This window comes from Apteryx mantelli, chromosome 5 (genome assembly GCF_036417845.1).
Source record: "Apteryx mantelli isolate bAptMan1 chromosome 5, bAptMan1.hap1, whole genome shotgun sequence".
Classification (NCBI taxonomy): Eukaryota; Metazoa; Chordata; class Aves; order Apterygiformes; family Apterygidae; genus Apteryx; species Apteryx mantelli.
The window spans coordinates 85066904-85080726 of record NC_089982.1 but is presented as its reverse complement, the minus strand read 5'-3'; the positions used below and the strand labels follow the sequence as shown (position 1 = coordinate 85080726).

Here is a 13823-nt window from a genome sequence, read left to right as displayed (position 1 = left end):
AGCGCTGGAAGAAGTGCATTACTGGTGGGGGGGCTTGTGGCAGCCAGTGGGACACGGCAGTGACGGGTGGTGCTGCATCTTCTAGGGAAATGCGGCCACCAGCTCATGACCTGATGCATGTCCAACCTCTAATTTGTTATGCTAGTTGAGAGCAAATTAAGGCCAGCCTTAGCTGATGCTCTCAGAAGCCTGGAGCGTATACACCTATGCCTATACACTGCATATATATAGAGAGAGGGTTTTTTATTAAGTCAGAATGAACGCCCAGTGCAAGTCAGGGTTTTGCATGCGGAACAGGAACCGGAGGCTCCTCGTGGTGATTAATTGTCTGCCTTTTCCTATGCCTTGACCGAATCCTCTGGGATCAAGGATTAAACTTCAGGCTGTAACGACTGGTCACCAGCTCCCAGTAACTCCTGATGCTTAAAAGCTGCACCCTCCGCCTATGTGTTTTTTGTGCTCGATGTCTGTGTTTGTGCTCGAGCGGAGCTGCTCATGGCTCTGCGGACAGGCAGTGACTCGTCAGCCCATGCTGCAGTTGCATTAACAGAGCCTAAGGGAAACAGCATGAAAGACTATGTCATGCTGAAGGGAAAATACGAATTCAGCAGGAAATGAGATGCTACCTTCTGTTACATAGAGAAATTGCCAGGCCAGTCTAATCTGCAGGAACCCCGGCCCCGGACAGAGCTCATTTGTTTCCCGGGGGCAGAAAGGAGTTTTTTTAATCCCAATTGCTCCTCAGTGTTCACCACATTGTGGTATTTGGTTCACAGTGGCCAGATGGGTCTTTCTGTTCACTCTTCACCAGGTTTGGAGGCCAATTGCAGAGGGGATATGGGGTATTCGGAACCAGACGTGGAGGATTTTCATATGGAGTGTGCTAAGGATGTGACTAAGAAGGTCATAGACCAGGATAGTATTGCTCATAGAGGAGAAAGAAAAGGAAAGCAAAAGCTTTATGGTTTCTAGCAGTCCTTTTCTCCACCCACATCCTCTGCGGTGGTTCTGGCTTTCCTTACTGCACCTCTGGCTTGTCTTCACCTCTCATTGCAGGAATCCCCTCTCCATGGCTCCGTGGCCAGGACAGGGCTTGTGGTTTTCTCTTGGGACTTCTTCCTAAGAAATTCCTTGCAAGATTTATGTATTGTTGCTTCATCTTTTCTGGAAAAAAAAAAAAAAGTGCTCCATTGGAACTGTGAAGGGGCCATAAGAGATTTTGTGATGGGTTCACCACAGGAGAAACGTGGTTTGGGAAGAAAGGAGACAGAGTCCTTGTCAGCATTTCAGATCATGGTTTTCAATAGGGGCATGATGTTCTTCTTGATCTGTTCTCCCAGATCAGTGATGGTTTAGACATCCCCATATTCAATCCGCCTTTCATTCACTGAGTTTGGGAATTATATTAGTGTTGTGGGATGAAATCATGAGGCCAGTGAATCCAAGAGGAGCTTTCTAGTGGCTTTTGAACGCTGGGAGGAACTGGGGGTTGCTGTTTGTGCTGCTGGATTGTGGGAAGATTTGCAGTACAATGGCAGCAATAGCAACGTGCCCTTAGATAGTGTTAATTCATGTACATCAAAGAGCTTTACCAAGGCTGCCACATCTTCCTTGCATTTTATGGTGGGATAACCAAGGTGTGGTGATTTTGTGATTTTTTCCCTGGAGCAAGCAGAGCCTGCAGGAGAAGTTAGGAATGAAAACCCAGCCCTTTCATCCCGCTCCTCTGCCTGAGCTGAGCCCCTGCATGGCAATAGTGTTGAGATGCTCCAATACGAAAGTCTACATTTCATTTTTCTGGTTATGTCTCTTAAACCCGTGAGAGTGAAGTTATCTTGGCCACCTTTGGAAAGCTTCTTCCAGGATGCTACAGCAATGGCAGAGCTCTGAGCCTTGAAAAAGTCAAAGGATTTTCTAAGTCTATGGATGCTTTTACATCAAGAGACCTCACCTGCTATCACTAAATCATCTTAAAACTCTCATGGATACCATGCCTTCTCCTTCAAGGTCAGGTACAGTGATATAATTGAGGTAAATCCTACTTAGCTCTCTTTGTCATAACAAGACTTGGGATGAGATATTGCTCTCTCCTACTGCCAATGGAGATAATGCAAAGGTAATTGTAAGGTACGTTTTAAAAATGAAATTAGTTTTGCGGTGACCGTTCTCCTTCCCAGGGTATTATCGGAAGGCACATTTTGGGGGGTTTCTATCTCATAGCAAATTTCGAGCAGTTGGTGTTTTTTGTTCAGCCGGAATTTCTATACAGAAAGATTTCCAAGGGACTTCTGTAGTTTTCATGGGAGAAAAAAAAATGCTGTAGTTCCCACTGAAAGATATCCAGCTCAGCGTAAAGTCCCAATGGAGATGGGGCAGAGATAGCTACGTCGGCACCAAATAATTGCGTGGTGTGAACACTGCCCTTCCTCACTGGTGTGGCTATATCTGGACTATGACTGCTTAGGTGGTGATAAAAGCTATCTCCACTTAGCCACCTGATTGCAACAATAGCAGTTTTTGACAAGATTAAGATATTTGACCTTAGCGAGATTTTGGTTTGCTTCCCTTTGGAGTGGTCCAAAGCAGCCACCCGCACCTTGCCCTGCCCCAGGAACGTCACCGGGGAGCCACCGCCTGGACATGTCATCGCCCGGCAGACTCCTTGCGGCAACCAAAGTGCCAGGCCTTGCAAGTGCATTTGCTAATGAAATCAGTGGTGAATTTGCATTTAATGGCTCGCACAGAAAGCCCTCTGCTGAAGGGCTATTCTTGAAATCAGGGTTGCCAGGAGGCCGTCTTGTGAAAGCTGGACTCCTTTGTTTCTGATCTGGGCGACAGCTATAAATTGCCGTTTAACTTGACAGCTCTGTTCCTATTGTTCCATTTTTAAAGCTCAAGGTGAAGTTCTAGACAAATCGCTGAGGATAAAATCTGGGAAAAGGCACACAAGGTCAAGGTCAAAGACGGGGGAGACTCCTCAAATCCGGCTCTTGACAATAGGCCAATTTTATTTCTGCGCTTTTGGTGGAGCACACTGCTTTTTATCCTAACGTTTAGCTTCCTTTAGCTAGTAAATGGTGAATACTATGGCGCTGGCTAAATAGGAATTGCATACACTCACGTCCCACTCGCATTTTGCAGATATTTCCAATTCAATACACAGTCCTTCTGTTTACTCTCTGGTTGCATTCAGAGCCTGGATAATCTACTCTTTTCTAGCCATTGTTATTTTACAGTTAGGAAAACGAGCATCAATTAAATCTCATTTTGGAACTTCTGGGCTCTTGTTTCATGTTCTCTGCCTCGTTATTCAGCGCGCCGCATGCAAGAGCGTTGAGCTGCCTGCGCGCAAGCGCAGCCAAAAGCAAAGAGCCCCTGGACATGTCGGGCTTGGCAAGGGTTGCTGCGGGGCGGCTTCATCCCTCCTCCCTTTTCATCCCTTGGCTTGTTTTTATGCGGGTCCCTCGTCTGCATAAAGGACTCAAATCCTTTCCCAGCTGGTCCGAGAAGAGCTTCCGATCATTGTCCTCAGACCTGTCACGCCGATCCAAGCCGTCCCGGCGGCGACAGGCGAGCAGCACGCTCGTTCTTCCTCTCGTTGCAGGGATGTCTATAAAAATGAGTATTTTTAAGACAGCAACGCAGCCTGTTGCCTGGCTCTGCGGCAAGAAGAGATAATTCCTCTTTGTCCATGATTCCATCTTCAGTGGCCTGTTTTGCACAGGAAGACATCAGCTTTCCTTAATTTTTTCTCTTCGGGGGGGGAAAAAAAAAGCGCTTTCTTCCTTTGTCTCCCGTAGAACAAAGAAATTGAACTCGCTATTTAAGCAGCGAGGGCTAAGCCCATCCCCAGGGTAAAGGCACAGGCTTAATAGGGTTACATGCAGAAGAAATTTGGCTCTAAGTATGTAATCACTGTCTGAATTAATGAAAAAAGGGTTTCTTTGGAATAAGCTGAATAGTGCAGCTGCGGCAATTATCTCGTCACTCATCAGGATGACGAGAAAATTAGTTCCAGATATAAAAACGGACAATGGAGACGAGACACCTATCTGTTATTTATTTTCTCGGTTAATGACACTCGAGGATGCCTTTCTTTTCCCATATGTTTTATGAAGCCCGGGGTGCAGAACAAAGCGTTCAGGATTCGCGCGAGGCTGGATGTGGAGCTGGACGTCGGTTTGTGCAAGTTTGCTCATTTTTCGGTAGTCCGCCCCAGCCGCGGCTTTGTCCCAATTCTCCCAGCTCCTTATCTCTTGCGGTTTGACTTGCCCACACGGCTGCCGAAGCTCTCCAGAGCTCTTGCTCTCGCTCTGGGGGTGTCTCCCCTGCCGTTAAAACTGGGATCCCAGCCCAAAATAACCCAGTCGTCGTTTTTCCCGGGCTGGGCGCAGATAACAGCGGATGGGTCGAGGCTCCCGGTGGGCTGCAACCCCGGTGGAGGAAGCCAGGGAGATATTTGGGTGACAGATATGGATCCATCTGTTGGGGTCCAAGTCTCTTGCTCCTTATTCTACCCCTTGTGAGTGAAGAAGGAGGAAAACTGCTGCACAATAACACCAAATTTTGTCACATAGTTAAGAGGACTATAGACAAAACACCCCTTCGGCACTGCCTGCTGAGGACTGTCAGCAGGAAACTTGATCACCAGGGGAAATTGCAGCAAAACTGCGCCCGGACGGGCTGGAGCTGCAAGAAGTGGTGATTTTGATTTGGGAAGGGGCGAAGCATGGAGAATCAACAGCAAAACACGGTGTGTTAGGTGCTGTTTTCCATCTAAAAATCTGTTACTAAACACCTCATAAATCTTCCTTACCAGTTCAGTACCTGAACAGGCAGCACCAAAGCTAAAATAGCTAACAAGGGCTCTATGTTTTGCTCCGGGGAAGTGCTAGCAGTCGGACACACATCAGCGTATCCCACCTCCAATACAGCTGCATCAGACAGTGGGAAAAAAAGATCTGAACTTGGGGTTTTCATTTAACATGTCCGCCGGCATGGAGGTAACACAAAGAAACATTAGAAAAGCTGCTATTGATTCGCTGCACTCTGCCGTTGAAGGCGGCTCATAAGACATTGGGTGGAAATGCTTGTGATTTGAAAGAGTTGCTTTTTGTTTTTTTCCCCCTGGTATTCAGCAGCACGGAGAGCCAGCCGCGACCTTCCCGCGCTGCCAGGCAAACCGTGGGATTTGACTGCCTTTCTTGGCTCGCCTGCGGACCTTCGGGGGTCACTGTCTGGTGCTAATTTCAAGAATTTCCCGCGGGTGATTATTTAGCAAATTCACCCGGGCTGCGTGCTGCCGGCATCCTAGCGCACCGGCAGAGCTACTCGCAGCGATGAACGTGTCGCGCGGGGACCCGGACCACTCCGCTGGAACCTGCCCGGGGAGCATCAACATGCAGAGCACGTTCATCCTATTTCCCGGCACGCTCGGGCACACGAGCTGAGCCAGGGTTGTCTTCACGGGCTGCAAGAGCCTGTGACGGCTTCGGCTACACGGTGCTGTGCCGGTCACGGGGGCCGTATTTTGGGTGCGATGCAAATAGACAACACCACAAAGAGCCAGCAGCACCGCTTCTCTGCGAGTCCGTTAGCCATCCGTCGTGGTTTCTGGCAGCCTGTCTGAGCTCTGGGTGGATTTCTGTGCCTGCGTACTGGATGTTTTTAATCTCTGCTACTCTATTAGCATTATCACTACCAGTGACAATCAATAAATTAAGGCCTATAGGATGCCAATCCCGATATTGCTCCATTGTATCTAGCACTTTACCAATATTGCCTGAGAAAGCCATTCCCACCCAAAAAGCTGTTGCGCTAGCCAGGACGGCCTTTGGGACGACACGTGAGGGAAGTCTCTGATAAATGGTAATAAATCCTGCTCTCTTGGAGGAGGCTGGTGCTGGTTTAGTGCAAGAGATAAAGCGCCCACGAAGCCCTTTTTCCTCCAGGCTCTGTTGCTGTTTGACACGATTCCTGCCCACGCCGAGGGATCGGAAATCAGGGCTGCTATCCCCGTTCAATCACGGCTTTTTTCTTGTGAAAGATGCAGGTTTGATCCACCCCAGAACTGAAATAATCCTTCGCCCAACCGCCCCACACTTGTCCCGCAGTCCCGACGTCATGGCGAGCCCGTTCTGCCTCTCCAGCCCGGCACATGGCAAAGCAGCCCTGGGAGATGCTCGCTAGGTCATCCAGCCGCGGATGCCGAGTATCCGCGCTCCCCCTGCCCTCGCCCTCCTCCAGAGCCGCCGAAACGCACTGAGCCCTGATGGCAGCGTGGATCAGCTGCTCTCCCCCCCGGATAATTTGGGAAGGCGCCCGACGGGAGCTGCGGAGAGAGGCTGGGGGCGATGCAAGAACTGGAGCTTCTCGAGTCACGGCGAAGTCGGCTACAGCCAAGCCCTTGGCACACAAAGCGCTGCAGCGGAGAGTGGCCCAAACGCAGCTCTCCTGCCGTCATTTTCCAAGTTTTGGGGCCAAAGCATGACTTATAGGAAATCTCAGCAGCTGGATGCACGCGATGTCGCCGCTGTGTTTGTCTGCAGGGCTGGCGCCCTTCCCTCTAAGCTCTTCATGGCTAGGTCTTACTCCTAGATGCTTTCCCTTAAGTCTCTTAAGACTGTTCAGCTCATGAACCATATTCAAGAGTGATTGCTGGGCTAGAAGAGTGTCTCTCTCTCTCTGAGCCTGCCTGCCAGCTCCAATTTTTGATGGAGATTTCCCCAGCTATCAGGCAATACGCTGCAGAGTTGCACTTTCCAGCCTTCACTGTCCTAGAGTTAGGGAGGGAAGAGTTTATTAGTAAACCAAGATTTACGGCTGGTCAAGCCTGCGCGCTTTCCCAAGCCAGCATGTTTCACAAGAACAAATGGGAATGAGGAAACTCGCAGTAGCTTTCTTTCCCCAGGCCGGTTTCCAGGCTCTGCTTGTTGTTTCGTAAAAGAGTGGTTTTGTTTTTCTTGCATTCAGATGTGAAAATGCAATACTCCGAAGGGCAGTGAATTGACCAAACACATTTCTCCCTGCGACTCCCCCTCCAAATCTCCTTAATCACATATTTGATTTGTAAAGGATTCTTTTCCTAGTGGCTTCAAAGCTGACTCTGTTAGAGCAAGCTGTAAAATGGACTGTATTCCTCTAATTTGTCTGGGTAACGGAGCAAAGCATCAGCTCGCGAGCCCTGAGTGATGACACGCAGAGATGTTTGCCGAGTTCATTCGAACCCGCGTAAGGCACTGGCCCTGTAGACCACTGGGATCCCTGTCGAACATCAAATCGATGAATAAACCGCACAGGGGGGACAATGCGTTTGACTCCATCTGTCACTGAACATAATCCAGTAGCCGAGCCCGGAACAGCCCTTGGCGGTCGGCTGTGTCCCATGCAGCTCACGGCCACACTCGGCAGAGCCACCGGGCACCACCGCCGCCGGTTCCCACGCCCGGATAAGGTGGCACGGCCGCTCGGTGAAACAGTCCCAGCCTGGAGCAGCGCCTGCTAGCTCGGCCTTCCTCCGGGAACACGGCTGTGCACGGATGGAGGGTAGAGAGAGGAAGAGGAAGACAGAGTGCCGTCGGTTTTAATTATCACCATCATTCCGATTGATGATGTCCTGGGAGAATTAGTTTAATTAAAGTTATCACGGAGGCTGAAGGCAGTCGCTGCTCTGTGTTTGCTGATGGGAAGAGCAAGCTCCTGGCTTTCCGCTAAACACGCAGGAGAGAAAACGGGGGGAGTTTCTTCTATAGTAGTGTTTTGCAATTGCTCCTGGGGTGAAGCTTTCTGTTCTCATATGGTAGGGCCTCAATGTCACCTGCCTGGCAGAGAGGTGCCGATGCCCTGATCTGCAGGAGTCCAGCTAAGGAGGACACGAGAGCTCGGCTCCTTGGAAGATGAAGCTCTGAGTTACCCAAGATTTTGGGGTAGAGCAAAAAAGCCCCCGACACCTATTCCACCTGCCTCCCAGCCTCTCTGCAAACCTTCAGGAATCTGGCTGCTGTCTCTGGGCTGCTGAGGACACTCTATGGTGATGAGACCACTGCCTTCTCCTGCAGCTGAAGATGCTTCATGCTCGGAAGTGCTGGCAGCCCCCCTTTCCTCTTCTCATAAATCCACTGCATGGGTTAGAGGAGGTTTAGGTTTCTGGATGCATCTTTGGACCTCATCCACAGCAATGCCCACTTATGTACAGCACCCCCAGAGAGGGCTTTTAGGGCTCTCATCCCTCCTACAGCACCAGAGGGGGTCCCCGGTGGGAAGCAAGGACTAGATCCTCTCGTGTGGGCATAACATCTCTCTGCATCCGGGTTGTGAGCTCTGCCATGTGAACTCCACAGCCAAATCAGCCAAAATAGCTTCCAAAATGATGTCATTCCCACTTCCTTCCCCAGCTCCTGGCTGCTGACAACCAGAGCGCGCTATGAAACAGTCAGCAAGGCACTGCTTCATACGGCACCTCCAAAACTTCACAGGGATCCTGGTTATGGCCTGCAGTTTGCTGTAAAAGACGTTCAAAATGAGATGGAAATGCAGAGGTGATCCCGTGGGTTTCAGGGAAGGCTGGAAACTAGTGACGAGGAGTCTGAGGATATACAAGTCCTTGTTTGAAAGCCATGGGAGAACGGGGTGAAGAGCAGTTAGGTTCCCGTTCACACCGCACCGTTTGTGATTCCCTCCTCCCGCGGAGGGACAGCACTGGGCTGACCTGGACATGGAAGTGGACTGGAAACTGTTGAAAACGTTGGCACTGGCAGCGTGAACGTCTCACTTAAGCAAAATATTGGCAAAAGGAGATGTAAAACTCCGGTGGATTTTCCCTTTCCCAACATCTCTGGCCAGGCTGGTTTACAACCTCCAAGCCAGACACGACTGCAAGTTGGAAACAGGAAGTCCAAGAGTGCATAACTTGACGTAAAGAGAAAATTGGGGTGTTTTCTGGAAAAGGTGGTGGGCAAGAGAGATAGGGAAAGGATCTCAGAGAGAGAAGGAAAAAGCTGGGAGTCTATTTAGGAGAGTAAAACTAAGGGGACAGGTGCAGCAGTGTTCACACGTATCTTTGTAAAGCCTCTAAAAATTTTCCAGTAGAGTGCAACAAAGTTGAAGTAAGCATGCTGATAGATTTGCTTTTTTCTGTGAGCCCCTTAGAAGTAGTCCATGGATCTTCAGGACCACCAGCTGAGAGCATTGCCATGGCAAACGCGGATAGGACTTGGAGATGTGCTTCGCCTACACACCCAGCCTTTGAGGCCGACAGGTTGAGACTCGAGAGCGAGCTGGAGAACTGTAGCATCAGGTGCCATTTGCTTAAATCATGTTTGAGGAGGTGTTTCCCCGGGCAGGGCTGCGAGGAGATTCCTGGAGGGGCAACGAAAACGAGGGGAGAGATGTGAGCCCTGCAGGGAGCGGGACAGGAGAGGTGGGAAGCTTTCTTGGAGATAGCGAGACGTGGGGGAGGCCACACAGCAGGAGCTGCAGGGAGATGCCGTCACAACTGTATGTATTAAAAAGCAGGAAAAAGGGAAGGTGTAGGGTTGGTGGCCTCAAAGGGCTGTCTAACCACCCCATGAGAGGTGCTGAGGATGGTCAGGCGGTGACCCTGGTCGGACGGTTTAGAGAGGAGCAGGGCTGTCAGGGTTCCAGGGAAACCTTTTTCCCCACAAGGATGGTCAAGTAGGGCGCAGGGGAGGTTGTGCCATCTCCGTTCTTGGTGGTTTTCAAGACCAGACTGGATAAAGCTGTGGGCAACCTGCTCTGACCTCACGGCTGACCCTGCTTTGAGCAGGACCTTGGACTAGAGGCATCCTGAGGTCCCTTCCCAACTGAATTTCCCTACAACTCTGTGATCTGAAGACATATCCAGACCATTCCCCACTTCCAAGCACTTCCAGAGCATCCAGGGAGGCAGAGGAGAAAAGCCAGCACATCATTCCAGATAACGATTTCCTGTTCTTCATCAGGCAGGATCCCACACTGGTAAATTTGATATTGCCACCTAACCTTAAAAAATACTGCCTTTAAACCTCCAGGGTCACCCTGTGGGTGAGTAAATGAGGTCTGGATTTTATTACATGGAGTCAGTTAAAATAATACCACGGAACTGAAGCTGGGCAGAAACTTAAAAAAATAATAAGATTTCCTTTTTTCATGGGGAAGGGTCACAGTGCAGCACCTGTTGGCAGGAGGTGTTGGGATTAGGAAGCTGTGATGCTAGAGCAGTGCCAGGGACGATGGTTCTCCCATATCGCTGTGCCTAGCAAGCCCTGCTACTGCAGCAAAGACCCCCCCTGCTCCAGCCACCACTGAGGAGGCCAAAGGCAACTTCAGCTATTGGTACTAACAGCCCCAAATTTAAATTTCCCTACCCGCAGATGATTAGCAATTGCAAACAGGGCAGTCCGTGAACTGAAGTCTCTTTCAGCTCATTGTCCCCCAGTAGAGCCTTAAATCTCTGTTAGCTAAACCCTTCGTTCACCAGAAGGGGCTATAAGAAGAAAGTAAGGATAACTTTGAGTTCATACTGCTATTTTTACAATACGTTTCCTGTGCTTGCTGGATCTTGGCGTGCTCTGTCTAGATCGTCTCCTGCATCTCCACCCTGCGTTTCATGGCCGCACGGTGCCAGATCCACAGTAGCATGAACATGCAGACCTGAACTTGCTGGAGAACTAATTTGCCCTGTTGTTTTCTTTCAGTTGGAGGCAGCCTTTTGCGATGAGATGGAACCATGATTTAAGGGCAGAAGAAGTCTTACTATCTCTCCTCCCAAAACAACACTTGGGAAGAACTAAGATACTTTCACCTTAAGAACTTGCACAAATGGAGTAGGAGGTATTTATCGCCATCATAATTTATTATTTAGCTTTCCTTCCTGAAGTAAAAATGGGAAACTTTTGTTGCAGGCTTGTTCTGTCCCTATCTTCTGTTATTCATAAAATTTTCATTGAGAGCTCTGTAGGCAGTAAGTTTGTTCTTGGCACGAACACATCCACTCCTCGCAGGACGCTGCCTGCAGGGCAGACTCTGCTAAAACATTTATGGACACAACGAGATCCCATAGGTCTGAACAGAAGGGAGAAAAAAACAATTCTTCTGAAACATCGCAGGTGACTACCGTGTTTGTTGAACAAACAAGTATGGCAAGATTCATTTTTCTCTCTAAAAGAAGCCTGAATTATTTCTTTAAAAGTGAGTCAGCGGTGCCGTTGCGGTGGGAAAATGGCTTGTTGTATTCCTGACACTACACAGGGATTAAAAAAAAAAAAAAAAAAATCAAAAGCCCTAAAAGATAGAGCACTGGCTCATAGGAAGTGGGAAGTTGACAGTGAGATTTGTCAGCGCCATAAAGCTTTTCTGTTCATTTTTATTTGTAGCTGTTGTGCTGTCAGTGCTATGAGTGATGAGCTGCACTTCAGCTGTGCCTGGCGCCGTCGCTGCAATAGAGAGAACCGGAGCTGAAGCGAGGACCTCCAGTCTTATTTCTGTGGCTCCCTCTACCCAGTCGAACACCAGTCACGTAGACAGATCTTTCTGCTAGTAAACCGTGAGATTTCAGTATTTCTGTGAAAAGAACAGAGCTGCCAAGGTGCATTTTCCTATGTCTGTGCACGACTCGCAGAGCTGGAGCAAAGTATCAAAAGCTACCGTGAGAGGTCCTAAAATGATCAGATTTCAGAGGAACCTGGCATCCCACCCGCAGACCACCCGGGGACCAGAAAGTCCTCCAGGGTAGCTTGTGGTTGGCTCCTCAGCAGGCACCAGGCGAATGGAGCATCGCTGCAGCTGCCAGCCTCCGAGCCGACAAGCCCAAGCAGCCCACGCCTTTAGCTAAAAAGACTCGTGCACGTGCCAGTAGCGTGGGATGTACGCATTTATTTTTAATAAAATGCAGCCTGCAGCCTCCTGGGCAGCTGCCAGCCTGGGGGTGAAAAGTTTAGGAGCCCCTGGAGAGTGGGGGAGCAGAGGACCTCTCCAGGTGCATGTCTCTGGGTGAACGAAAGCTATTTTGGGCCTCTGGGTATCCAGGAACGAGCATTGTTTTCTCCGTTGGTGCAACAGGGGTTTACTAAAAACAAAAAGGTATTTATGAGAAAGGCTGCGAAGCCAGCCTTTCCCAAAGGCGGAAGCCAACGCACGCTAAGGTACCCGCGCTGAAAGCACAGCGAGAGAGAGCCCTATCAGGGCAAGCGAACAGAGAATCAACCCAGATTTTGTAGATTACTGTTGGACGAGATCTAGGTCAGGAGGACCCACCAAGGAACATCAGCAGCAGTTTCCCCCCTTTCCAAAGCGCTCTGCTTTCCTCTTTCTTTTTTTGGCAATTGTTACGGATTTCATTCAGCGTTTGCAGCCTTCAAAACGTGCAGGATGGGGAACAATAGTGGGACCTCCAAACTCCGGAAGCAGCGGACAGAAACAACAGCTGGGCGGTCATTGCGTCCACCCCAGCTGCACCGCTGGGCACCTCTTCCCCCTTCCATTTCACTCCCGTTGCAGGAAGTCTGACCTTTCTGTTGGGTGTTTTTGAGGCTGTTGATCTCATTTTGCATCGCACCAGCATCAAGGGAAAGGCAAGGCTGCAGATAACACCTTGGTGCAACACACCAAAGGTGCAAAGTGTCTTCCTCGGTTGGCTGGAGGAGAAGCGTGCCAACCGCTGTCCTGGGGAGATCCCCTTCCTCACCCTCCTCTCCCCTCTCCTCTCCTCCGATGGCCTTGCTGTGTTTCTGGGGCTCTGGAACTCTGCTCACTCAGGGCGGGCAGGTGAACACCCCCAAGATGATGGGATCGTGACCATCAAGGCTCTTGGTTACATGGCAAGGAGAAGACGAGGGGAGCTAACATGACGCCGAAGTGCAAAGGACAGGACCGTCCTGCTCTGTGCAGGAAAAGGTCAGCAGGGACATGCTGGTAGGACACGTTCCCCCTTCCCTACATGAACACCAAATGCAAAGGGATCCCGGGAAAGTGTTATAGGAGGCCGCTAATCCACAGGACCCATCTCTGCCTCGCGGCGCTCTGAGGGGCAGCCCGGCTAGGCGGGTGCTGCTGCCCGTGCCGGGACCCTGAGGCATCCATGGAGCTGGGACGGGGCAAACGCTGCGCTCCACGGGTTGTGCAAGCGATTGCCCCTTTCAGCATGCAGCAAGGCAGACAGTCAGGGAGGAGCTTCAGGGATTTTAACGAAGGGAAACCATGAGCTTTTAGCAACCCTGACCAAAGACCAAGACACCTGTTTTTTCTTTAGGTGCTTCAGTTCCCATTTATGACGTTGCACGAGCAATCTCATTTCAAAGCACGTCCACAGGCTCAGAACTCAGGGAGAGCTCAGGATTTGGGCTATGCCAACTCCCCTTCAGCACAAGAGATGGGACCGGGGGGGTTTAACACATGGCTTAAGGGCATGTGTACATCAAACCCATCTTAGCTTTACGGGTGAGCCAACTCAAAAACTTCCTGGTTGCCCCAGGGCAGCTGCTTCATGGCCCAATATATTTATCTTGTCTTCTCTGCCCTGAAGCAATGTGCGGGGTTGAGGCTAATTTTGATTTGGAGGGAAAAAGGAAGCAAAACTTTGGAACGTGCCCTCACTTGAACTAAATTAACAGCAAGGTGTGCATCGCGGGCAGAGCCCTCGATCGCGCCCCGTACGCCTCCCGTTTGCATCCGGGTCCGTGCTAAGCTGCTAACATTTTCCATGGTCTTGCAAGGCAGAAAGAAGTTTTCACCCACCAGCCCGTCGCACCCGACGGCTGTAGATTCAGCGCTTTATGTTGCGCTTGGCAAATATTAGCGCAATCAAAATACGAGGCAGACGAATGGTC

General features: G+C 50.1%; 1 protein-coding gene across 1 annotated transcript in view; it reads right to left on the bottom strand.

The window, feature by feature from the left end:
* The window catches only part of ATRN (attractin), a 217455-nt gene extending 203973 nt beyond the window's left edge, over positions 1–13482 (bottom strand). The window contains exon 1 of the mRNA XM_067297263.1: positions 13433–13482. Coding sequence (XP_067153364.1) covers positions 13433–13482 — 50 coding nt within the window. The remainder of the gene's footprint in view (positions 1–13432) is intronic.
* Between the last annotated feature and the right edge of the window lie 341 nt (positions 13483–13823).